The following is a 25,769-nucleotide window of genomic DNA, read 5'->3' on the forward strand; positions in this document are numbered from 1 at the left end:
ATCCATACATTCTCTCAAACTTTCACATTTACAATATTAGTAGGATTATTATAGGTACTGCTTTTTCTTGTAAAGGAGGGTTGGATCCGCCCCTCGTACACATGCCACATAACAATCAAGTCAGATTATGGAACCTTCAACGCATGTATTATTGCTGGTCCTTGAAAACTTCTATTCAACCCATTATCAAATCCCTACTAGCTAGATTGCATTGTTACATAATTATTTAGAATCACATCTATTTCTAGTATTTTTAATTAATTAGTTGTCCTTATCTACCCCAATTAGGGCTCTCTGCAAGTCAACATCATCTCCCGAGCCTTTTCCCAACTATGTTGGGGTCAGCTACCAGTCTAGCTGGATGCAGCTGAGTACCAGTGTTTTAGAAGGAGCGACTGCCTACCTGACTTTCTTAACCCAGTTGGATAGCAGTCGAATGTGAATCGTATGTTGCTTAAGTTAAATTAAGAGAATCGGGCTCCTGGGTAATTCCAATATCCCTTGGTAAGACTGGTTGTCAGACTCCCAGCAAGAACATTGCCAATATACCTATACTCCATTTGGACTAAAGCTTTAACAATCTTGATAGAAGTTTTTAATACACGTATTAAAAAAAAACTATTGCTTAGATTAAGTAATTGTTATTGTTTTTGAATAAAAAGTAAAATAAAGATTTATGTTTAGTGTCTACTCTAATGGACTAAAAGCATCTAAACATGATACCTATATTATGAAACCGCTCATAGCTCTAGAACGACTAAGCCGATTTTGATTTTAATCAGCAGTTTATACCTAAATAATCGAAATATAGTTATCGGCACGAATCTTGAGCTCTGACCTTCACTTGCGTAGAAGTAATTTATTGAGTCCCTTTTGTGGTATGAAGTGAGGCGCGGGGGCGGGCTAAAGCGGTGATTGACCCGCAGTGCATCGCGTCATAGCCGTCACTCGGGATTGGTTCTTTGCTAATAAATCACTTCTGCGCAGATGTAGGTCAGAGCTCAAGATTCGTGCCGATAACTATACCCAATTCAAGATCTACTTTACTATTCCTACAGCCTTGGTAGTAGACCAACATTATATAAGTAGGCTGTAGGCTAATGACGGTTACCATTTCATACATCAGTCATCAACGCGCAGTAATTTAGAGCCAAACTTTTACTAGTTATTAGATCCGGCGACCGACATCGACATGAGCAAATTATTAGTAGTACTTGGGTAGGAGTCCCCCGATTGTTTTCATCATTTAGGAGTATGTACTCTATTTTGTCTGTTTGTGCTTATAAAAAGGAATACGAAATAAAAACATAATATTCACAAAATAAACTATTTATTTGCCATTTCTATTTGCTATCACTTAAAAATACATCGATGTAACAAATAAATCGGTAAATCCATTGACACAATCTTAGTTATATCTCTCAACAATTATTATTAATAATGATAAATGCATTCTTAAATAGCTAAAACCCGACCAGAGAAATAATTACACTCATGCTGCAACCGTGTAGGATAGTGCATTAAAACCAAGATAAATACAGCTTATTATTATTTAAATAAAACAAGTACAAATTCGAATTCATTAAAAACAAGGTACGTTATGTTGCGTATAGTGTAATTTATTTATAGAAAACTATATTTTCCTGGTAAGGCTTTGTCACTATGTACAGATATATAATTAGGTGAGCCTCGCAGATTCTATACTGTATAAAATTAATGACGTGATTTGAGGTGACTAAAGTAAAGCTTTATATAATTTTACCAACAACACTTGGCAGTCGCTGTAGCGATCAGAAGTTGCCTCGACCGCCGAGATTCGGGTTACTCTCGTGCACACTGCGAAAATAAATACTCGTTAGTAAATTACACACGTATCTACAGAAAAAAATCCTGATTTCTAAAACAAAAACATAAGGTACGAGAAAAAAATAAACTCCAATGACCTTACAAAACGGGCCTATCTTTTAAAGAGGTAGAAAGAATAGATGTCGATGGATAGTTACAGTTGTTTGATGTTTTCTTTTAATATTAATGTAATCGCAATAATGAAAGTATCAAATTAAACAGTAACTCACAAGAACACGAAACAGTAAAAATCAGAAGCACACAAGAAAATAGACATTGTTAGTAACATAGAACAGGAGCAACACAGAAGATTATCTTGATCCGAAGATTGTGCCAGTGCTTTGTAGGGAGATTAGTGATTTCTTGTTATCCAAATCAAAACAACAAAATCACTAGTCTTCCATACAACGCGTGGCGGTTGGCTGAAGCCCGTTAGTTGATGAACACCTAGAAATGTTAATTACCACAGTAGTTAGTCACAATAAAGGTTACAATGAGTTAGAACATACAGTTATGATGAATGACCATGTCTAATATTTCTAAGTTTACACAGAATAAGATTGTACAGTAGAGATTACAAGCATGGTAAGGTACATGTGTGAACACTCGAAATGTCTACGCTCCCGCTACTAACAAGTGTGTGCAAGTTTACCTGAGCATCACAACATCGACGTCACACAGTCAAATCCGTTCAACAAACTCTACTTAATCTTAGTTTGGTTGGGTGCCAACTCAGGGAACTCTTCAAACATTCTATCGTCAAAATAATATCGTGTTAGTAATAATATTGAATTATAGTGACAGATAAATCCTCAACCGAGTAAAATGTTAACAGCACAAATCAGTTTGACTGGCAATATTAGCAATGGTTACAGTATGGTAGTTATTGAAATTAATGTTGACATGCTGTTCAATTTGGCATGAAATACGTTGTGTTGTGAAAACATGATGAAATCATCGCACGGAGTAACAAAACACTTTGTGATGTTTCATGTCGGCATAAAAGTACGTATGAAGAGCTCGTTGTAAGTGTTGACTGAGGTGTAAGTGTTAGTGGTACTGACCTCTGTTGCAACAAGTACTGCGCCATCTGTATGCGCTGCGGGGTGCCGGTGATGGTGATGATGCGGTCGGTGGAGCCGGGCAGCGGCTCGGCGATCTCGATGCCGGCGCCGCTCTCCGCGCGGATCTTACGTATGCGCGAGCCGGCCTTGCCTATTATCGCGCCCGCCAACTGGAACGGAAACAATACTCTCATGTTGTATGATACGACCTACTTTGGAAATAGTGACAACTGATAACTAATTGTTAATTATATTTAAGTTTATATTTAAACTATCACAAAAGAATATGTAATGGAGTAGAACACTAACGTCTTTCGGAATGGTAACTTGTGTGGTGGTGTCCTGCTGGCTGCCGCCGTTATTGCCGAAGTTGCCGCCCCCTCCCCCCGCGCGGCCCCCGCCGAAGTTTCCTCCCCCAAAGCTGGTGCCGCCGCCGCCGCCTCCGCCACCACCGCCGCCACCGAAGGCACCACGCGGGGGCCCACTGAAGCTAGCTCTAGGACCAGGGCCCCCGAAATCGTTAAAAGCTGCTCTAGGACCGCCGGGCGGTCCGTTGCGGCCTAGCGGCGGGCCTCTAGGAGCGGGCCCCCGGCCGGTGGGACCCATGGGTGGCATGCCGCGTGGCGGGCCCCGGGGAGGGCCGCGCGGGCCACCAGCCCCGCGGGGACCGGGGCCGCCGCCTCCCTGTCCGCTGCCGAAGCCTCCGTATTCATCCGCGTAAAAGTCATCGTAGTTGTGCGGGTCGTAGTTCTGAACTGCGCCTTTGATGGGCACCTGAAAGTTTACATAGGGTACGTAGGGTAATAATGAGCCACAATTTTTTTTTTGTAAAATTGTAGGTGTTTGGAATTGGAAATGTTTACCTGTCGTATAAGGTCGAGCACCTCCCGCACGCCGGCGGCGACTGCGTCGGCCTTGCCCACCAGCTGCACCACTCGCTCCGTGCTCTGCGGCGCCGGGTTCGAGAATATCTTCAGTCGAGCACCGGTTTTCTGCAAACACAACCACTTTATTACGATGCTGTTTTAACACTTGATGTTATGTTGATGAGTTGAGCATTTCTGGAGTAATTAAATTGCTGACAGGAACCCGACTGATTTTCCGATTAAAACGCAACAATCGCAAGGAATAAAAACTTTTTTTTTTCGGTTATTTTGAATTGAATTAAATTGAAAAAACTCTGCTCAGACTGTATGGTTGTCGTTGATGAATTAGCCCGAGTACCACAACCCATCACATTGATTAAAACATGAACATCCAATCATAAAATAATGTTAACCTAGTTTCGACAAAGGCTAAACCCAACGCCCTAATTCCAAAACAAATTACATAACACGTAGGGTAAGTTCGGTTGTTTAGGGCAATCTGTCGCGACATAGTGGTGGTGTCGTAAAGTGGCATGAGCAATCGATGTGTGATCAATTACCGATATTAGATAAGGTGACAGTAGGTGTGCGGAGCGCGGTGACGTTTGACAGGCGGCGCGGCGCGTGCGCGGCGGCATCGACCGGCGCACGTGGCCGCCGCCCGGCCACGCACAAACAACGCGCCCGCCCTCCGCACGCGACCACGCACCGCCTACTGCCAACCATTACTCAATACTGACGCGCCTCTCACAAACTAACTCACTTCACTCCTCAAGATATCAAAACACTGCACTGCCCGCTTACGCGATCAACTTATTATCCAACTCAATTGTTATAAATATTATTTAACACTTGAATTAAATATTGAATTGATGAACGGCGAGCGAACGAGATCGAATGTACGAGTTACGCGGCGCGAGTGAGGCGCGGACGGAGCGAGCATCCCTCGAGGGTGGTCGGTCGCGGAATGAGCGGCCGACTGGCGGCGCGTGCAACACCTGCCCGACCTCCCCTCCTTGCACTTGTGGGGCTCCGAGAAAAGCTCGCACGCGCCACGCCTACCACATGCCACTACGTAGTTATGATCCCACAGAAAATCCATTACAAAGAAAACTGAATAACGCGCCCCCAATCACTCAAATTGTTTACCCCCATAGAGCGCGACGAATTTATTACGTTTAGAGTTATTTTACAATTAAGTAAGTTGGGGCCACGACATTAACTTGGGATGGCAACGCTCGTATTCGGCATCCATCACAAATGTAAACCGCTTCAGATCCTCGTCACGAACGCAAGTCGGGGACGTCACTCACTGTGAAAAGGATCCGTTGGTGAAACGTCCACGACATAATCTATCAGTATACTGCGAGCTTTGTGGCTACAAGAAAACCGAGCAGTTGAAGTATATAACACGCGATAGATGTTTCGTGACCAGATTTTAAAATTTTACTGGAGCAGTAACGAAATAAAGTCAACCATATTTCATGAACATGCCAGAATATTTACAACATACTGTACTTTGCACTTCCAATCAATCATAAAGTTAGCTCGTCTAACCATAAAAGCTGCTGCAAATATTTGAACACAATTTGTCTTGATCAAACCCGGAATCGTCTTTGCAACGAAGATAAAACGTTAACCGATGAGGAGGTTACTTTTACCAGGGTTTGTTCAGATTATTGCGTAATTTAGGAAAATCTAAACTTTGGTTTTAATGAGTTTTTAGATTTTTTTACGACGAGCTTTAATTGAAAGCAATATCTAATCCGTAAATTCAAACGCTCGCATACAGCAGTCCATTTAAGTACACCACACACGGCAACTCCAAAATATGTTACTGGCAAGATATTTCCCCTGGGCACCGACTGCTAATCAGCTACCGAGCAAAGCATAATATTTCCAAACGGGCCGAGTGAACACTATTCAGATCAACTACAATTCCCTGAACCACCAAACAATGTAAGACTAGTCGGATTTCAGCATACGTTGAGTTCGTTAACTGCGGAGTCAGGATACGGATCAACAACCCCTATCTAGCTTTTGTTCGTACTATTGATCCAAGCGCTCGACCTGTGCTTGATAATTCGGGTTAGAAACAGCTTTTCTAAAAGCTGTGCCAAAATTGTACACAACATACTGGAAACTATCAGTGTAGTCTAGAGAAGAATTAATATAGAATAGTTTAAAATGTATCAGTGGTCGCGATTCAAAGCAAAGAAGCCGTATGTGAACCGGTGCGGTTCGATCGGAAACGGAAGCGGGCAGGTCGCGTGCTGGCGTAATTGTCGGGGACGCCGCCACAGGCCGGTGTCACCCGCGCCTAATTACACCGACGACATATGCGCGCCTGCTGCTATCTGTTATTTGTCTAAATGTAAATAATATTCCAATTGTATTCCTAAAGCGGGTTCTATTTGCCTGATTATTTCAACCCCTCAATAACAGAGTATTCAAGGTACCTAATTGTGGTTGTACCATGAGAACCTATTAACATATCCGCTGTAGTTTTTATGTAAATGTACATCAAGGATGTGGAGGAGGATCACAAAAAGTCCCGCGCGTCACGTGCGCGGAGCCCCGGTAACCCGACGCCGGCGCCGCGCGCTTCCGACGGATGAAACCCTACATGTGATATTACCCTACGGCTATTTCACAACCCACTCTACCAGGAATCACAATTTCATCACAAGTAGGCACAGGCTTCCACAAAACGTTTTGTTTCAACTTCAAACTTTCAAAGAGAAGCCCAACCTATGCCTAATGTTAAGACGACCTGAAGAATCTTGAGGGGTGTTCAACTACCGCTAACAATGGTTCTCCGAGTTTATTTATAAAACTTCACAATGCCCGATGTTAGAAATAAATCCGTCCTCGCCGAAGTAAATGCATCGCATTGTACAAAGTTTACCTGCACGATTCAAAGATAGGCGGCGGATGCGGTACCATATGTTTGAAATTTCTATTTATGTAAGAAAGACGGCCTCCGAGGGGCGAAGAGCATTGTGCAAGTAGGTAGGCTGGGTGAAGCCCAGGTGTGCGCGAGCTTTTTGTGAGGCCTTCCGGCGGCTGGTCGCGCACCTGCCGCCCGCGCCGCCCCGGCAGCTGCCGCCCGCGCACGCGCCGCCGCTATAGCCTACTGCAAGAAGACCGCTGCCCTAAGTACAGTTGATACTGAAGGTCGGTAACCTCTCATTAATATCACCTCCAGCACATGTCGATTCACTTGCCTTTTGAATAGCGTCAATAATAATAGCTTGCGCGAAAACACAATTACCTTTGTACTGCTGAAGACAGCCCTATTCAATGTATTTTTTATTCGGTCCGAATTTCTTTGAGGATATTGTTAATTCTATATTTTATAAAGAATTCTTAGTCTTGTTAAATTGAGGCCGAACCGTAAATTTAACAAAGGAGTTGCGAGAACAGCTGATTGATGGCAAAAAAACGCAACGAAAAAAGGGAGCAAAATGGACTCAGGTAGATCACGATATACATTTTATATTGTTTCCAGAGAGCATCAACACTGATACATTGTTAACATTGTTCGCGAAGAACAAACTTGTACATAAAGAGGTACTCCGAGACATATTGGCACGTCCAGTGGCGTCTCGAGCTGCAGGCGTAGTTAGTCAAATCTCGACACAAACATCAGCTAACTAGCTCGAGTTATGAAATGCAACACCGCTAATAGCTAGATTGCGAAGTTGCGGCATCTCGTTCCGAGTTTGGGAAAACGCCGGCACGTACACGTTTTATAACTTTCAGCGAAGTTGCTCGAGTGGTAATTGATCCAACGCGATGCACTTTGCAGTGATGGAGAGAAGCTTTGCTTTATTTTTTACACTAGAAGAAGCTGCGAGTGACATCATCGACAATATTTTTGAGTTAACTCATTCCTCCACTTGTCTTTAACTTAATGAATTTGGTGTTTTTGTATGTTTCTTTGTCAAGTGAATCGAAAAGTAACATTGTCGATGAAGAGATAAAGGTTCGTGTCGGCAGCTGGTTTCACATCTGCCTCGAAGCCCATGCACCGGCACCACGTGGCCTGAATGCCATCGGGCTCCACTCGATAAAAAATCCTAAGTATAACTGCACCTTCGCTCGGCAGATGACTGCTAACAAGTCGTTAAAAGCTCAACGCATCTGCTCACCTCAATTATTTCTCGTAGATATCGGGATGCATTTAAAACGACGATGACAACAATAGATACTAAAGGACGTTCTAAATATAAATGATGCTACATTTATCTGAACTAACTTGATACGTCAAAGACTTTCCGTTTAAAATAAGGACGACATTCGCGTACTGTCAGCTATTTATTTGTAACATTGTCGTGGAATTCTAGAGTCGACCATTGTTATGTCAAGAAAATACATTCAGATACCTAAACACGCTCTATAGAAGTTTATCAACATTGAAAGTATGAAGTATGAACAGACCTTATTGTATACATTGTTAGGGATGCAAACTAATAACACCGTGTTAGGGGTGTGAGCAGTTTGCAAAGCGACGCAAAGCGTAAAGCTTACCTCTCTCAGCTCTTTGATCTTAGCCCCTGCTTTGCCGATAACGCAGCCTGCACGGCTTTGGTGGATCAGTAGACGAACGTCCAAATCTTCGTTGCTACTCTTCGGACCTCCCTAATAAATAAAATAAAACAAGGTAAAGATTTTTTCTTATCAAGTTATTGGTTATTGACAAGGTTGTATTCTTCATTCAACATTGTAGGTTTTTTGATAATTACAAAAATACAGCCCGCTTGTGACATTTGCTTGTAACTTTATGTACGTCGCGCTTAGAAATGAAAATCGCACATTACGTAATACTTACATCAGCCAAACATGGCAGTATTTCTTTTACGATTTCCAGAATCGTGTCGACATCCGGCGCCGTTATCGAGAGTACCCTGAAACACACGCATCATTAGTGCTCACATTTGCGCAGCTCGGAGGGTATAAAATCACAGCACAATATTAACGGTACAAACATATCAACGGTCAGGGAGGTCTGGACTCGTAAACTGAAGCATGATGGCGATGAAACTTGATGTCCGTACGTGTCGTACTCAATCAGAGGCCTTCCAGCGCGGACAGAAGTAAGTCAAGTGAAAGGATTCAGTCCTAAGGGAACAGACTTATAGCGGCTAATGAGCGAGATGTAAGGACACCGAGGTCGTGAAAGTAAGATCAGAAGGCGTCCAGTGCGACACAGTGCAATCCTGCGGATGTGATGAGGACGGGAGCTCGAGATCGGAGTAAAGCGCCTAACGCCGGGAGCTAATGATGTTTAAACAGATTCCGACTCCTGACTGTTGACGAGTGAGTGTAAGAGCTCGACTCGGGCTGTACTTGTAAGATTTGAGAGTAGATGTTGGCGATATAGTTTACCGTTCGGGGCCGGGGCAATCTGGGACTGTTATAGAGGCTTTGTACTGCGTGGCGGGGCGGCGGGTGCGGGGCAGCGGCGTCCGGCGGGGCGGGACCGGCAACCAAGACACGCTGTAGCGGCGCCCCGCGCGACTACACTCGCTAACCCTAGCCGCGCCTTTGACCATGTTCAACTCTTGGATCAGACTCATTAGACACACTAGCGTTAGGTTGAGTTGAATGTGGCCAACGGCGTCGGAATAAGTGTAGGCGCGCGGCGCGTCGCGCTACTAGCCACAGGGGCGTCTCGGGGGCGCTAATGACCTGCAAACTGGCTGCCGGGGGGTTATTCTGTCTAAAGTCTACGGACTCGCCGCTGTCGCAAGACTCGATGCCGAGATGGCCATCGAATCTTACGTTCTTCTTCATTCATTATAGTTCCCTTTGCTTTCTACAAGGCAGACTAGAATTGCGCATATCATGATTAAAGCATAAAGATAAGGGTCTGATTGGTTTTTTATTACCCATAGGAGCACAGAGCAGTACAGTTTTTAGTGAGTTTATAAGATTGGTAGACGTACCTGTGGCGAAAAAATGGTTAAAAGTTAAATATAACAACTAAATAGAAACATTCAGATAAGCAAACAACAAAAAAATGCGAGTAATAACTTACTATTAAAATAAAATAGACATTTATAATTTTGGTTGGTCTAAGCGACAATAATCAATACCTGGTATACCTGCTATTGCTTGAAAGCTTACAAAAATACATTATTACTCAACGAAGAACTAGGACAGAGTACCTATAAAGTAATACTTAATGATGTGTTACAAGCTTTTTTATCGAACGAGTCTAATCGTAACAATCCACTACTTACTTCACATGTAGCTGCGGACGTTATAGTAAATACTGACCTGATTCCTTAGCTTCGAGATGTTCGCGCCGCCCTTCCCAATGATCGAGCCGGCGACCTGATGACAATCAACATTATGGAGATATGTCACTACAAATAGGGGGAAAAACAGGTTTGGTTTCCGCGCAATTACCCTTCTGTAATAGATCTATATGTGATGAAGACGGTAAAAACTTTTTCTAAAATTCCTAGTTACGCAGAAAGAAACTTGCAAAAGGCAAGAAGGTGCACATAACACATTAATTTACTTCCGAATTAAAAATTCTAGGCTTTGAAGTATACCCTGAAGTTTTCGCAAAGTAACGACTACTTTACAGGCAACCTAATATCGACTGCAAGCAACCAATACCTCCTATCTGACTCCGGGTGGATTTTAAAGGGGAACAATAAAACTTAATAAAATCCTTATTCCGAGGAAGGTATAATGAGATACTGAAAATCCAAGTTTTCTTTTTCTAAGCATAGTATTGATTAATAAAGTTTTTTGTTTTTATTTTGAATCTAAAGGTAGTTTATGGTAGATACAAGTTTTTTGGTTTTTTGAAACAAAAATGTCAGATAGGAGGTATTGCTTGCTTGCAGTCGATATGCTAATACACGCTTTAGCGAGCTGTTCACAAACACATTAAACAACCGGGGCGCAGCCTTCCAGGCTTGAATTGATTTTATACAATTTTAATGATACTCCGAGGGTTGGCTTACGGCAAACCAACTGTAAACTTGACGCGTAATCTAGTTTGGGGCTTATTGGCTGCTCACTGACTGCCGGATTGAATTGTTTCATTTGTGTTTAAGCTGTTGTTCAAGTTGGAGTTTTTTCTTTGTAACTAGTATGTTGGAATGAGGTCGGGATAAAAACTTACCTTGCTCGGTATAAGGAAGGTGACTTCGTCGTCTGTCTGCCGCGGCCGCTTTTGCGCGGGCCCTTCTTCCCCGTACGCATCTCGCTTCATTTTACCTGCACAACAAAAGAGTTCGGTTAACCCTTGTGTAAACTTGAACATTGTCGTTACATATAGTTTAGTTAGAACAATAATTGGTAAAAAAGGCAATTGTGTATTCTGAATTTTAACTGAATAACCGAATATTGAGTATTATGCCTTTTTGCGAACGTATAAGTATTTTGTATCATTCAGCTATATAAAAACGTCCCCACGTCCAGGTAGCAACTTACAGTTCTATGTATCATTTTCCATTCCAAAGAATTGTTGTTATGTTTCCAATCTTCCGTTTAAACGCGGTTCTAACACTGCGCTTGGTTTACATCGTAAGATTTTTATGCGTCTACTTCAGCACGCCTATTGAAAAGGCAATCAATTTTATGTGATTAAACATCGATATTAAATACTTACTTAGATATACTAATTAATTTGTTTTCTCTTGAATTTTTTTAAGTTTTTTGAAGTGTTTCAATGTATTCGTAATTAAATCCGAAGAAGTGACATTTAATAAAGTTCGGTGTAACTAAACGTTTGGGATAATAAAGGGTTGCCAGCATAGGCACAGGATGTAGACGAAGGGGACGGACGACCTACATCTTCCCTGTACCCCTATTAACCTCTCCCGCGAATAGATTACAAATGAACTTACATACGTTTCATTTTAAATACGAGATGTTTATTTTTGGATTTGTGGACTAAGGAAAATATAATTTTTTATACAATATATACTAATATAGTGAATAAATAGGCAGCTATAACAGCAACAAATATAAACGAAAAACACCATTTTGTTCTTATTCCGAATAACTACTACAAAAAACCGCAATGTAGCCAAGATAAATATAAAATATATTATTATAGAAAAACGACGAGGTCACAGAAAGCCCATAAAATCATAGCTAATCATCAAATATTCAATCATAAGCCAACATCAAGCGGAACACGATTTAATCCGCTCATTGATGCGCCCACGGAAAAGCTTAAATAAGAATTCACTTCGTTACGTTCAAAGTGAAATAGAAAATCGCGCTTGATTGATCTATTATAAGCCAAGTACTTATTCTCAAAATAAATAAAAATGTAAGAAACAGTTTGAAAACAATTTCTTTCTTGATTTGCTTGGCTTTTGCGGAAAGGTACCTACCTTAGTTTTACCCCCTTTTGGTCATAATTAAGCATTATTTCTTTTGCTATTTATTCATATCTTGTTGTTGTAATAGAAATCATCATCGTAACTAGTCTTGAATGTCCTACTGCTGGGCACAGGCATCTTCTTACACATAGGATTGAGTGGCATTAATCGGAATATATTAGAAAATTGATTAGGCTCTGGAATTTTTGGTATCATCGTCGAAGCTTTTCTAAAACATGACTACCGTTTCTTAGTCCTAATTAGACTTTTGCGGCTTTTAAGCAACTACATACATATATGTATGCATGGTAGGCGTCGCCATTAAAATATCACCGTGTTGAATGACTTATAATTAAATAATAGTTGTTCAATGGAAAATAATTCCGAACGGTCCAACCCTGCAAGTTGTTAAGTAAAATTTTGAATGGGGTATTAAAGGGATCGTTAAAATTTCAATACCTTTTGACTCATCATTGAAAGCTTTAAAACAATTATTTACATGAAACTTAATGAAGTTTAAAGGTTGGCAACGATAATTAAAAATAATAACAGGTATCTATATTATTACAGGGACTAACTTTTACCTGTAGAATATAATATGGTAAGTATAACTACCATATTATGGTAGTTAGACATATTTTCTCAACAATATGCTATAGATGGAATCTATTCGTCTACTGAACAATGTTAGCAGAGTAAAATATCGTGAATATTTTAACCACGTAAAAATTCTTCGTCATTTTAATTAATTAGTGTCTTAATAAAGGAACATCTTAATGAGTTTCGAAATAACGAGCAACTTGGGGGACTAGGTATAATTATTGCAATAATAAAATTGCTCGATTAAGTAAGAGTTAACATAAATATTTTCTGACGGTGTTGTAGATATCATGTTTAACTTATAGCGATCCAGAAAGTCCAGAAAAAATAATTTTGATTGACAAAGCAAGAATAAGTTTTATTAACCTTAATCGCATCTCAGCTGAGTAATTTATGGACAAACAAGAACATTTTTTGTGAAGCTTTCATCAACAAGCTACGCACAGTAAATTCTGTGAACTTGGCAAGGCAAAAAAATATAGCTTCAAAAATTGAGGATGTCTGGGAATTGGTCCAAGGGTGCAGATGGCACGTTCGGCCAGCGTATGCTAATGTGACCGTCTGCCGGGCAGCAGGTGAACGAGGTCACTGACTCCGCAGGTGCACGCCTACATTCGCAAGTCGCGCCATTCGCGCCACAAAGGGTACTAATATGTCCTGCTAACTATCAACCATCCACAAGGCTGAAACTTTCTTCATTTCCTGAGATCTCGCGCGTAAGTTTAGAGATGTTCCGCCGACCAATAAGTATTATTGCAATTAATCATCAAAACCTCCAAATAAACAAGGAGGTTCTTTGACAAAAAAAAGAACCAGAAACAGAATAAATGCACAAAGAAATCCCAAAATTTGCAATGCTACACAAAGAATAGCAACGAAGTGCGTCTGGAATTAGAACCAGGTTAAGGACGATCAAAATGTATAATCGATGCGTGAATAGAACAGACGGGAGTGAAACGGGGCCCGGAGCCGCCCCGGCAGGTGTTCGACGCACAAAGACCGACATACCTAAAGACCAACTCGCGCAAAAAATATTATAAAACCCTGCGACCAACCGTCGCTCAAAATGTCACTACCAGCTGTCTCGCCTCACCTGTGTACCGTTTCTTTGCCTAGCCAAACCTGAGCCTTTTTACTTAATAACCTAATAAACATAATGGATTCTTGAAGTCAGCGTAAGCTTTCAAACTATTATTTTTTCTTTTAAAGTAAGATGAGATAGACGAGTTTTTTGGACTGAACAGTATTTTTCATTTTCAGCCACAATATAATTTGGGTTTCTCTCAAATTAAGGAAATTGAGGCTATGATGTGAACAAAGAGTGATGTACGGTTTAAATTAAAATAAACAATAATTATAAAGTTGCGATATGTGAGGAAAAAAAACGAGAAACAAAACAAAAAAAGTGATAAGAGTGAAAGATACTCACCAAAAAATTGAGTGCTTTTAGGATGAGGCAAGTTATTCCTAGAACAAAACATGAGCCCTATTAGATTTTAACGATGGAATTCCAAAAATTAAATTCATCGAATCGCGAAAAGAAAAATGTAACATACATTGTAACGAGTAAGTAAAATAAAGAGCGCGTGTGGCTTCATGTTTTTAGGTTTGGTTCACGTCTAGTAGTGAAGACGTCCGCGGGTAGACTGACATCGTTTGTGTTCCGACGGGCTTTAGTAAAGCACCCCCGAGACGCCGGGGCGCCGGAGGTGCACATGCGCGCCACCCGCCGCCCCGTCAATAACACCCTGCCTCTCATTGTGCCCCGGAAACGACGACTTAACGAGTCACGCCGCAAGACGACACCCTGTTCTATGTCTAAGCCTATCTAGATGTCTTCATCTTCAACAATGTCACTCAAATTAGTTGATATCTGTACTTCTGTTGCAGAGGCATTTTGCCCCAGTACCCGAAGCGCGCTTGTGCTTTGCGCCTTTGTTCCAATTTTAGTCAAGTTTGGAGGGGTTGGCCTTTTGGTTAATGAAACATCTTTGTTGGTAAAGATAAACTATAAGGGCTACATATAGGGTACAAAATGGAGCAAAGGATTAATTTAGGATAGATAGAGATCATTATTACAATAAATTGCTTTATGACTCAAGTCACCTAAATCACAAAGTCTGATTATAATTTCCATATAGTGCGTCAAATCATACATTTTAGGTAACACGTTGTTATCGGTGTGATGTGAGAGCAATCTACATAATAAACATCCGAGGTGGCACCTTTAGCATGCGACACTGTCGTTACGAGCCACTAATGTCCACCTACGACTTCACTTAACAAATTGACCACAATAAATGGAAGTTATATTCGTTGTTACATCAATAATAACAACATTAATAACCTTTTAACGCATTCGCCTGAATCAGTCCTTGTATAATTGATAAGCAAATATAAGATTGACATCAACTTATGGAGTTTTATTAATTGTGATTTTACAAATGGAGCAGTAATACTAAATACTAACTGTGTTCTTATGACTAGGTTCATGTCTGTGAAATAATTTTATTCTTATTATCGAATGACTTGCAGAATCACCTGACAAGCCCTATATTCAGAGTTTTTTCAAATCCGCCTGACAGCCTCTGACTGGTTTCTTATAGTAGGATAAAATATGCGAAATTATTATGTAATATTAATTAAATTTATGGTTGATTGATTTAAATCCAGAATTATTAGAGACTACTACATCCTCAAACCAAGTTTGCCATCCTTCGTCCGTAGTCCTTCCTAAGACTTTTTAATGAGTTATTTTTCGTTACGAAATTAATGTTAAAGATGGTATCGAATAGAAATAAGTACACAAGACATAGTTTACATTACATGAATATGACAAATTTCAATGTTACTAATGACATTGGAACATGGTAAATTACTTCCAATGCGACAGAAGATCAATCAGACCATCCAAATATTCGTGCGATCGACGTCCGATACGTGTGTTTGGACTTCGTTTCATAAATGTGTGTATGCATACCTACATTTAATGTTTGTAGTTGTATGTATGTCAATAGCTAATAGCCTACCGATGAGCCACGTCGAAGACAATCGTTGCCTAGGCGACCTAATCACAACAAAAATGCGCACTATAATAATATTCAACATAGACAAAGTGACATCGATGGGGATGGTGACCATGCCAGATATAATGTATGGACACGTCATGGTATAAGATTTACATTATAAAGCTTATTTGATCTTCTTGAACCAATCATGTGTCTGCTAAGCTCATAAATGAACTGAAACGCGACAAAGACATTAGTAATTTGATAGTCTACTGTCGATTATTGACATTATTCAACAAGAATAAGAAAACAAGTACCTACTTAAGATTTTGAACTGAAAATAAGTTTAAATGAAGAAGCCTGTAAAAGCTCATAGAGATGTTGTTGTCTCTAGTATACGACATTCTTCGAGATGATAAGAACCGGTTAGACTTATCAGCTTGATCTACAGTTTATTCTTATGATTTAATTTTAATTACTCTTCCTTAGTTTTATTTCTTTGTCAGCAGTTTTTTTTCTCTTAATCTTAATTTTAGTTAACATTATCATTCTTGCAAAAAATGAAAAATTTTTACTTTAAATAAATAACAAAAATCCGACCACATATTATGCATGCTGTGGCAACCTATAATTAAGCACTTAGCATAAGATTGAAAATTTCGTAATAACATTCATTGTAACTAGGGCTGCCATCCGTCCGGGTTTCCCCGGATTTGTCCTCGTTTGGAGGCCGTCCGGGGGCCGTCCGGGCGGGGTTTCAAGAAGTGTCCGGGGAAAACCCGGACACTTTTCATGTAAGGAAGCACCTCATTGAATTTAAGTATATGTTAATAGTAAATGGATTACAAATTAAGTATTATTTTGTTTAAAAAAAATCGTACTCGTTCGGGGAAAAAATGCGAATTACGCCAAATGTCCGGGTTTTTCAAATGTTTGTCCGGGTTTGGCGAAATTCGAGATGGCAGCCCTAATTGTAACTAGTGTAAGATTTGTTGGTTGTCCTAAATAAATAAATAGATTGCTCTAATATTTACTTAAAACTGATAAGATGATCCTTCTTGCAAAGAAAATAATATGTCACAAAGTACGTCAAGACTGCAATTAAATATTAACGTGAGATAAAGCATATGTTGCGAAGGTAAACTATCGGTACAGTCGTGAGAACTGACGGCTGATGAGACAATCATGCGGTGATGTACTGACCCAATTGTAGCTGGCTTTCTCCCTACGACATTATTTTAAACGTGTAATAACCTGAAGTAGGGTCTTCAGGGCTGCGAAGTCTGTAATTTACCAGACACAGGTCGCTAAAATATTCAGCGACAATGGGAACCTACCAGGCGCCGCAGTACACCACGCCTACCCTGAGAGTGGACACGTGATGTCCGAGGCTACTCCACCACCACCCATATCATTAATTCCCTTCTTCTGTCTAACGAATATGCAGGTGTCTTTGAGGCCACTTCTTTATAATTCAAACGGTAATTACAAGTCTCGATGTTGCTTGTGCATATTAAATTACAAAATGCACGATGTAAAATTGTCTGATTGAAACTGTTTCAAAGGTAATTTTCTAGGTGCATGCATTTTTAATACGGTAATAACGGTGGGGCCTATTTAAAGTTATATGTGAACCTTACTGTCTGTCATAGGTATCGGTAATACTTCATAGACTTATACCGTTAAGGATGTATGGCATAATTTGTGGAATAATGTATGCGGTTTTTCTGTGAAATGGCACGCACGCGGCAAGTAGATGTGAGTAAGGAGTACACGCCCGTGTCATATATTTTGCTAAAGCGTTTCTTACGCTATAAATTTGGGGACGTTTAAAAAAGAGGCCTTCGCAAAGGTCCGCCAGGACCCTGATCTATTATTGATAGAGGCTTTGGAAAAGCCTTTTTTTTGGCAAGGAAAATTCGATTATAAAAGCTGTTGCGAAACATCTTGTTATTTTTAGTTAAACTTACGGGGTTTTTTGATTCTCGCTTTAAGAGGAATAAAAAAATAGTATTTCAGCTAAGAGGACTATAAATAAATCATAATAAACCTAATTCTACGATCTCTTACTGAAAAGGAATGTCATTCACAATTTAGGAAATCATTTAAAAACGAAACTCTACTCGATCTTAAAATCTGGATAAATATTTCATCTTAAAGCAATTAATTATAACGCATTAAAAGATTATTTCCTGAAATAATAGGTGTATTGTTCTGAGCGCGACGTTATTGCCACTTCATATAAGGCAGTCACAATCGCACTTAACACGCTCGAGGGCCCACGTTGGGCGCCCGTGACTGTCGTATCCGTTTAAATATAATAATGTGAAACGAATCATGAAAGCATTACAACCCTACTTACGACATTATAGCTACGTTTACAGCTTTGTACGAGACAGATGACGTTGCAACCGTATCCTTCCTCATCTTCATCCTTATCCCTATCTTGTTACAAACTTAATTTGGACAAACCTATGCAATTGTTTCATAAAAACTAGGTCGGACCTTTTGAGCTAATTTTGAAAGGGTTCCGGAAGGTTTAAGTACTTAATCTGAACATCCCTCTCGCTGAAAACTCGGTTATGTTATTTTAATTACTGCCGCAAAAGCGAAGCGCCATTTAATTTTAGGCGTCAAGCAGAGTTTGGTGCTTCCACCAAAAAAAAACCTTTTTTTAGAGAGAACTAAAAAATTACTTAGGTGAACTGAAAATGTATCCTGAGTAATTCAAAACTCTCCCAATTACCTAACTTGACTAACCTTTTTCGTTTATGGAAGTATAAGTAGTAAGTACGCTTCTTGGGCCTCACAAACAAATCAATAAGTTTAACGACTTCTCCACATTTAAACCCAATTCCACTCAAGTTAGATGCGTGCAGGTTTAATAATTCTACTTAGCACGAAGAATGTTCCTTAGAAGCGTTTGTATTTGTCGGGCGTATTACCAATTACTAATTATTGCCTAAAAATGTTAAGAGCGCAGTTAAAGAATTGCTTTTATTCGAAGAAAACGTTTAGGTAATTAGGAGAAAGGGGCAGCGTGGAGGGCCACGTTCGCCCCCTGTGGCCTTTCAGACAACGGTTATCCATTTCGTTTCCTCGTGGGCCGGTCTGCGTGAATATTTGATGTTTCTATCGATCATAACTTCTTTGCGGCTCTATGAGGTACACAGAAGGGCCTATGTAGTGGTTAATGTTGTACAAGAATAAGAGGTTCCCACTGTCTTGCCCTAACTAAAGTCATGGCACTGACTGCTTAGCCTAACGTGATTTTAGAATCAAAATAATGTAATAAAATATTGATAATATGCATCCAAAAAAAGAGCGAGTCATAAGACATGTCATCGACACGAAAGAAGAAAAATGTATGCTATAACGAATAGGCATACATAATACATCCACCTATATGGCAAGAGTAATGACGTTCTATATTTTAATTTTGGTTGCGTTATTATATTACGGTTTAAAAGCATTGCCTGGAAAGTACATTAATTTACATCAAGTTAAAGCGTGCTCTGGGGACCACCAAATGATTTGATTTTGCAAAGGGTGCGGGACTAGTATGCTTCTTGTGGTCACACATCATGAACGAAGAAGAAGAATAACATTATATTCTCATTTGCCGTCCGAGCCCCGCAATTAAGTGGCGACTTAGATTCAATTTTCTTTTCCAACTAGACAGACAAGACAGACACTTGCATTTATTATGCAGACTATTATATCCCTTTATATAATGCTGTATTGGATATTTGCGTGCAAGTGTATACGGTAAAAGGAATATCAAATGATGCATTTAACGGCGTAATGGGGTTGTCTTCATGACTTATATAGGAGGCGACATGGTGGTTACGAAGTAAAAATAGTCTAGAATAGTAAGAAAGGTATTGGACGGACGTTTCGTGAGTGTAATTGGAGAGGTCCGTGGGCGTGCCGCACGCTACGGCACACAGTGGATCCAAATTGAAAAATAGTGGACATAGGCAACAAAGTTCCAATATCGATTCGATATTTTTTTATGTGATTCTTCATGATATTCCAGACAACTTTTACTCTTGTGAAATTTCTTCTAAAGTTGATCGTTTGTCTGAAAAAAAAATAAATTAGATTTTTTTGTATGGAGCGAATCACGTTTATTTTTTTTTCTTCAATTGTACGGATATGTTAGGTCTGTGGCGTGAGTATATGATACCTAGGGTCATTCTCTATCCAAGAAAAAATATATCAGCTCCGGCCATCTGCAGCCGCGCGAGTAATCATTCGGTAAAAAAATAATATTTTCTATAACGTTTTTTGCCTTTTAAGATCAATTCAAAGTATATTTTCTGTCTCACTTGGCTGTTTTCACCTTATTTTTGGTTAAATATATAGTTTTAATGGCACATAGGTACTCACAACTAGTAATTCTAGCAGAGGTTTTGTTATTATTGCATGTTATCGGTGGCACCTGGATTGTGATTGATGACTCATTTGTTTGTGCGCTCGTCTAAGCGCATAACTAATTAGTCATCGAAAAATGCTCGTCTCTGATTGGCTGTATTTTTTTTACTACCTGCTGTCATGTTAATATGTTCACTACTTGAGTAATTAACACTGACTATAAATACAAAGTGAAATACTTTTATTTTAATATTTACATTAGAACTATGGCTGGATTTTGTATCAACCTAGATCTTTTTGTGAAATTAAGAAGTGGTGGTGATCTGAAAAATTATATGTTTCTATATGAAAGTATAATTTCTGTTTTGAATACCACAGTTTCTGAAGAAGACAAAAACCTAATCAAGGAGTTCTGTCGACTTTTTTTAGTAAGTCTAAATAAAAAGTGGATAGAGTCGAGTAGAAGCCAAAAAACTTTTATGAATCGTATAAAATAATAATCGCAATTGGTTGGAAAAAAATATCAACTGGCCTGTTTGTGACAGTGTTGACCTGAGAAGTGAGTTGGGCTTTTCGGACACAGACTTATCTGAGCCAGTGGATGTGAATTCCCATGTTCCTAATCTTGCGGTATGTACTACGGAAGCGGGAACATCTACAGAAAAGGAGCACAGAAAACCGTTCGAAGAATTAAGTAATAAGCAAAAAAAAAAGACGTTCTACTTCCATAGTAGAAGAAAATTCAGAGGAAGAGTTGCAGCACTGGTACTTAACAAAAGAAAACAACGGCAAAACGAATCTGGCAAAAGTAGTCGAATACCTTTCCAGTAATCCAGAAACGCTATCCCAAGTACACGAGCGACTATTCAAAAAGCAGAGCCTAAGTACCGTCTCTGAAGATAAGTGCTTAGCTCTTTATACCTCACTTGCGCTCTCGAGATGGAAGTACTTAGCTCTTCGAAAATTTCTGAAAGAAGAAAACTGTGCTGCCTTTCCATCTTATCCAAAGCTAGTAAATGCCAAGAAAAGATGTTATCCACCACAAGAGAGTATGGAGATTACCGAAAATTGCAAGCGCTATTGGACCACACTGTGGAGAGGATTTTACTAGATGTGAATTCTGTTGATAGGTCTCAAAATGAAGAATTCAGTTGACCTGGAAATGGGGGCTTGATGGTTCTTCGTCGCAGAGTAACTATAAACAGAAAACGTCAAACACAGCCACAGGGTTCGGTGATTCATCAGTAGTCATGATAAGCATCGTCCTACATAAGGACATATCCTACATAAGGCCTAAAATAACGAAACAGGTTCATGGTGAGTTGTTGCCTGAAGCAATTCAGTTGTTACAGACTACCGAGCCTCCCTGTGATAGCGAGATTATGGAGGAAGAAGAATGCCTCCTAGCAGAGTCCGAAAATTTGCCGGACCTACTTCTGGAATAAGAAATAAAGTGATCTGGCTCTGGACTGTTCCCACAAAAGCCCATCGGAGCTGGTATGACAAACAGCCCTTTTCAGGGCTACAATAATTTCACAATTTTCTTTCGATCATACGTACGATAACTTATACTATACGCTAGATTATGTAGATAATGATTATCAACGTCTTGCCCATAAAAACTCAAACTATTTCACCTATATTTGACAAATAATATTTATTTTACAGGTAGCAGGTAGTAAAAAAAATTATAGCCAATCAGAGACGAGCATTTTTCGATGACTAATTAGTTATGCGCTTAGACGAGCGCACAAACAAATGAGTCATCAATCACAATCCAGGTGCCACCGATAACATGCAATAATAACAAAACCTCTGCTAGAATTACTAGTTGTGAGTACCTATATGCCATTAAAACTATATATTTAACCAAAAATAAGGTGAAAACAGCCAAGTGAGACAGAAAATATACTTTGAATTGATCTTAAAAGGCAAAAAACGTCATAGAAAATATTATTTTTTTACCGAATGATTACTCGCGCGGCTGCAGATGGCCGGCGCTGATATATTTTTTCTTGGATAGAGAATGACCCTAGGTATCATATACTCACGCCACAGACCTAACATATTCGTACAATTGAAGAAAAAAAAATAAACGTGATTCGCTCCATACAAAAAAATCTAATTTATTTTTTTTTCAGACAAACGATCAACTTTAGAAGAAATTTCACAAGAGTAAAAGTTGTCTGGAATATCATGAAGAATCACATAAAAAAATATCGAATCGATATTGGAACTTTGTTGCCTATGTCCACTATTTTTCAATTTGGATCCACTGTGCGGCAGCGCAGTCGGGCGGGAGACATCTTGTATGTATTTGCCTCTCTAGTAATTTCCCCGTCCGTCCTTGTATATTTAAGCGGCGGCGTCCGTGCCGCTCTCATGCATATGTCATGAGCAGTTGCCGCGCGACGGTTTGTTGTCGGTGGAACCGCGAGAAACGCGACCACCGGCCCCAGCCCAGGCCCACCGGTCCCACCACCGATAATTATTATGTTCTAGTTTCGATTCCGGTGGCTATCGGCGTCACCCCGCCACCGCTGTGGTGGCGACGCGACGTCGCACCACCACCACCACCAAAGGGATGAGGCGACAATTAGATTCCCGTTTTCTCCAATACTGTATTGCATGTACGGTCAAATTAAATGGCAGGCACCGTAAAAGCAGTCATAAGTCAGGTGTGCGCACGCGAGGCAATAAATAACGTGGCTCTATTTAATGTCCCTGTGGACAAATATCGTGGATGGGTTATTGAATAAAACATTAAACCTTTTTCATGTCCTACTTAGATAACTCATGCAATTATCTTCTGGAGATTTTTATTTACAGAACCATTTTTAGATATTTAATAAATACATAACAGTTGGGCCCCGACGGATCCATCGTTTTCCTCGAGATAGATTACTCAGAAGATTTCATAGATGTTTGACTTTGTGATGGATTGCCTCTAAACCCCACTTCGTTTTAAGGGCGAGCGGGAGTCATTAATTAACCACTACCGTAAGATAGAGTTACTCTGTATTAAGATAAAATGGGGTCAAATTTTATATAGGGTTGTAACGGCATTTTTATTGCCGGTTTTTATTATGTTGGAGGATGAAGCTAACCCTCTACTAAATAATAAGTCCGAAAATAAATCAGTCTCACATAAAACGACTGAGATCATTTCGATGAAATCGCAATCAAGAAAAATCCGACTCGTTTAGTAATTCCCTCAGTATGAGAGTGCAACCGCGAGCTTTTCTCTTTACATCGGCCAATTCCTGCTAAGATAATTAAATTTTAAATTGATCAAATTAATAAGAATAGGGTGGAAGAAATACAATTGGCGAGGAACACATTTCCTCGCCAATCTTTTTTGCCAGAGCTTTATCATGTAGGACACGTCCAACCCAAAGACAACACATGTTATTTTGTTGCATATTCGTGCGAAAGAAGTTCTAATTCTAGATGCAGGTGAAGCCAAAGATACACAATATTTAAATGAAAACAAAGTATGATGTAGTAGATAGATGATTGGTCATATTTAAATATCATTAAAATCCTAAAACTACATTATTTTATATTGGAAAAAACACATGATGCCATTAAAAAACTTTATAGTATGAAACTATTTAGTGGCGTCAGCAAGTGCAGTTGCTGTTCATTTTTTAGTTGCAGGCAAGTTGCAGTTTTATGGTCAACAAATTACAGACTGTAGTCAAATCAATGTCTATGTTTAAAAGAACAAAATATAGTTGTCTATTATCTTATCATAAAATATACTATGTGAAAGTAAAACAGCTGTTTTACTGATGATTTACAACTTTATTGGTTTGAAATTGCAAAAAATATATTTCAATAATTAATGTGTGAAAATTATTTAGATTGTGTATTATCCGGACTGTTCTTATAATACACCCATATTATAAGAACAGTCCGGCACGGTACGGGAATACTTTTAGCTGTGTCATCGTCTGCCTAACCTGTCGCCAACTATGTTGTGGTCAGCTTCTAGTCTAAACGGGTGCAGCTGAGTAACTGTTTTACACCAAGCAACTGCCTATTTGACTTAGTAAGACAGGTTGTCAGATTGTCTAGCTACTGACTACATAATGATTGCGAAAATCAAATTACCCCTCAACCGAATAGGGTTGCCCGGGTTAAGGAGGTTAGGTTGAGGAGGCCCCTTAGTAAGACAGGTTGTCAGATTTTGTAGCTACTGACTACATAATGATTGTGAAAGTCAAATTACCCCTCATGATGATGAAGCCTCACCAAGCATTGCTTAACCTTATGATAGATTCATGCATGCAGCTAGGTGTGTATTAAATTGAATTTTAATAACTCATTCATGAATTATTTTTCATGTCATTGCTAACTCTGTTGTATATTGCATATTGTTGGTGACAATGCAAAGGTTCTAAGCATCTCAACGTATATGAAGATGCTTCAAATTGACAATGAAACAGCATTATGAATTTAAAACATGTATCAAAATTAAACAAAAATATATTTGGCTACATTTCTACTGAAACATAATTCATGATGAAATAGCTCTATTCGTACAACCACTGATAGGTAAAAATACTTTAGTCCAAATAGATAAATGTAGTTTTAACTGCTCAAATATAATACAATGTTTATTAATGATAAGTCTGAAGGTTTTTTTGATGTAAAACATCAATTTTAATATTGTTGACTTTGTTAGAGTAAAACAGTGAATTGTTATTTAATTTGTTCCATTTTACTTGTTTTTCCATTTCAATAAATTTTAATATTGATAAATTTTAGAAACTTTAAAGGTCTCTCCTGCAAAAATATTGGAATATCATTTGCTTATAAACTTCTTCCATCTTATCATTATTTATAAACAATGACTGTGTATATCTATGTAGAACAACAAGGGGGATCTCGTCTCATCTGAGAATAGCATCAAATTGATTTTGGTAAAACTTTAGAGTAACCACAAATGGTTAGGAGGTGGTTTTAGATTGAATAATCCCATTGGTTTCTCAGAGACGAGACGTAAATTATACAGTTGATTGTGAGAGTAATAAAAGCACTTTACATACAATGTTTTTTCTGATACGCAGTTGGAATGTAGGAGTAAGATGTATTTTCAGACATCATTATCACAATCCATTCCAAATATAAAAGCATACTATTTTTTACATTGTAGACAACACCAATGTCGCTAATATAAGTATTACAATACAGTCAAATGGTATTTAACAACGCTATTAGACGAATTACTGTGGTTTTAAACCAGAACATGACTAAACTAACCCACTTATAATACAAGTAAACAATGTTTTAACCTGTCAGTGGTTTAAATACTATAATAACTTGCAACATATGTATGATAAACCAGCCCTGATACGTTTTGTGTGCAATTATGACTAATTACAATAAAATCAACGCCGCACCGGCAACAAAATAATCGATAAAGTGACGTGACTTCAGTGTCGTGAAATTACAAACGATTACAAAATTGCTTACCTTTGTAAGACGAGGTGCAACAATTTTATTCTTCTGCACAAACACTTATTAAAGATTACTACAGTTTACTATTAACATGTAATTAAACAATAATCAGCCAAATAATTGCGAAACAGGAAAACCACAAAAAAATGGCGGCAATGGTAAAAAAAGATGTTTGGTAGGTTTTCC

At 39.1% G+C, this 25,769-nt stretch overlaps 1 protein-coding gene across 4 annotated transcripts; it reads right to left on the minus strand.

Moving 5' to 3' along the window:
- Positions 1 to 1,313: 1,313 nt before the first annotated feature.
- LOC124637967 (heterogeneous nuclear ribonucleoprotein K) lies at positions 1,314 to 25,767 on the minus strand. Of its 4 annotated transcripts, none has more exons than XM_047174719.1 (11): positions 25,599 to 25,767; positions 14,162 to 14,199; positions 10,923 to 11,017; positions 10,061 to 10,117; positions 9,167 to 9,210; positions 8,610 to 8,685; positions 8,309 to 8,419; positions 3,773 to 3,901; positions 3,219 to 3,683; positions 2,910 to 3,079; positions 1,314 to 1,836 (listed from the first exon to the last, which is right to left on the minus strand). In XM_047174719.1, exons 3-11 carry the CDS (start codon positions 11,010 to 11,012, stop codon positions 1,791 to 1,793), a joined length of 1,188 nt encoding a protein of 395 aa, XP_047030675.1. In that variant the 5' UTR covers positions 11,013 to 11,017; positions 14,162 to 14,199; positions 25,599 to 25,767; the 3' UTR covers positions 1,314 to 1,790. The 4 variants fall into 4 exon arrangements, with proteins under 4 accessions (XP_047030675.1, XP_047030673.1, XP_047030674.1 ...); XM_047174717.1 differs by lacking the exon at positions 25,599 to 25,767 and adding an exon at positions 14,289 to 14,305; XM_047174718.1 differs by lacking the exon at positions 14,162 to 14,199 and having other exon boundaries at positions 25,599 to 25,766.
- Positions 25,768 to 25,769: the final 2 nt, after the last annotated feature.

This window comes from Helicoverpa zea, chromosome 17 (assembly GCF_022581195.2).
Source record: "Helicoverpa zea isolate HzStark_Cry1AcR chromosome 17, ilHelZeax1.1, whole genome shotgun sequence".
In the NCBI taxonomy this organism is placed as follows: domain Eukaryota; kingdom Metazoa; phylum Arthropoda; class Insecta; order Lepidoptera; family Noctuidae; genus Helicoverpa; species Helicoverpa zea.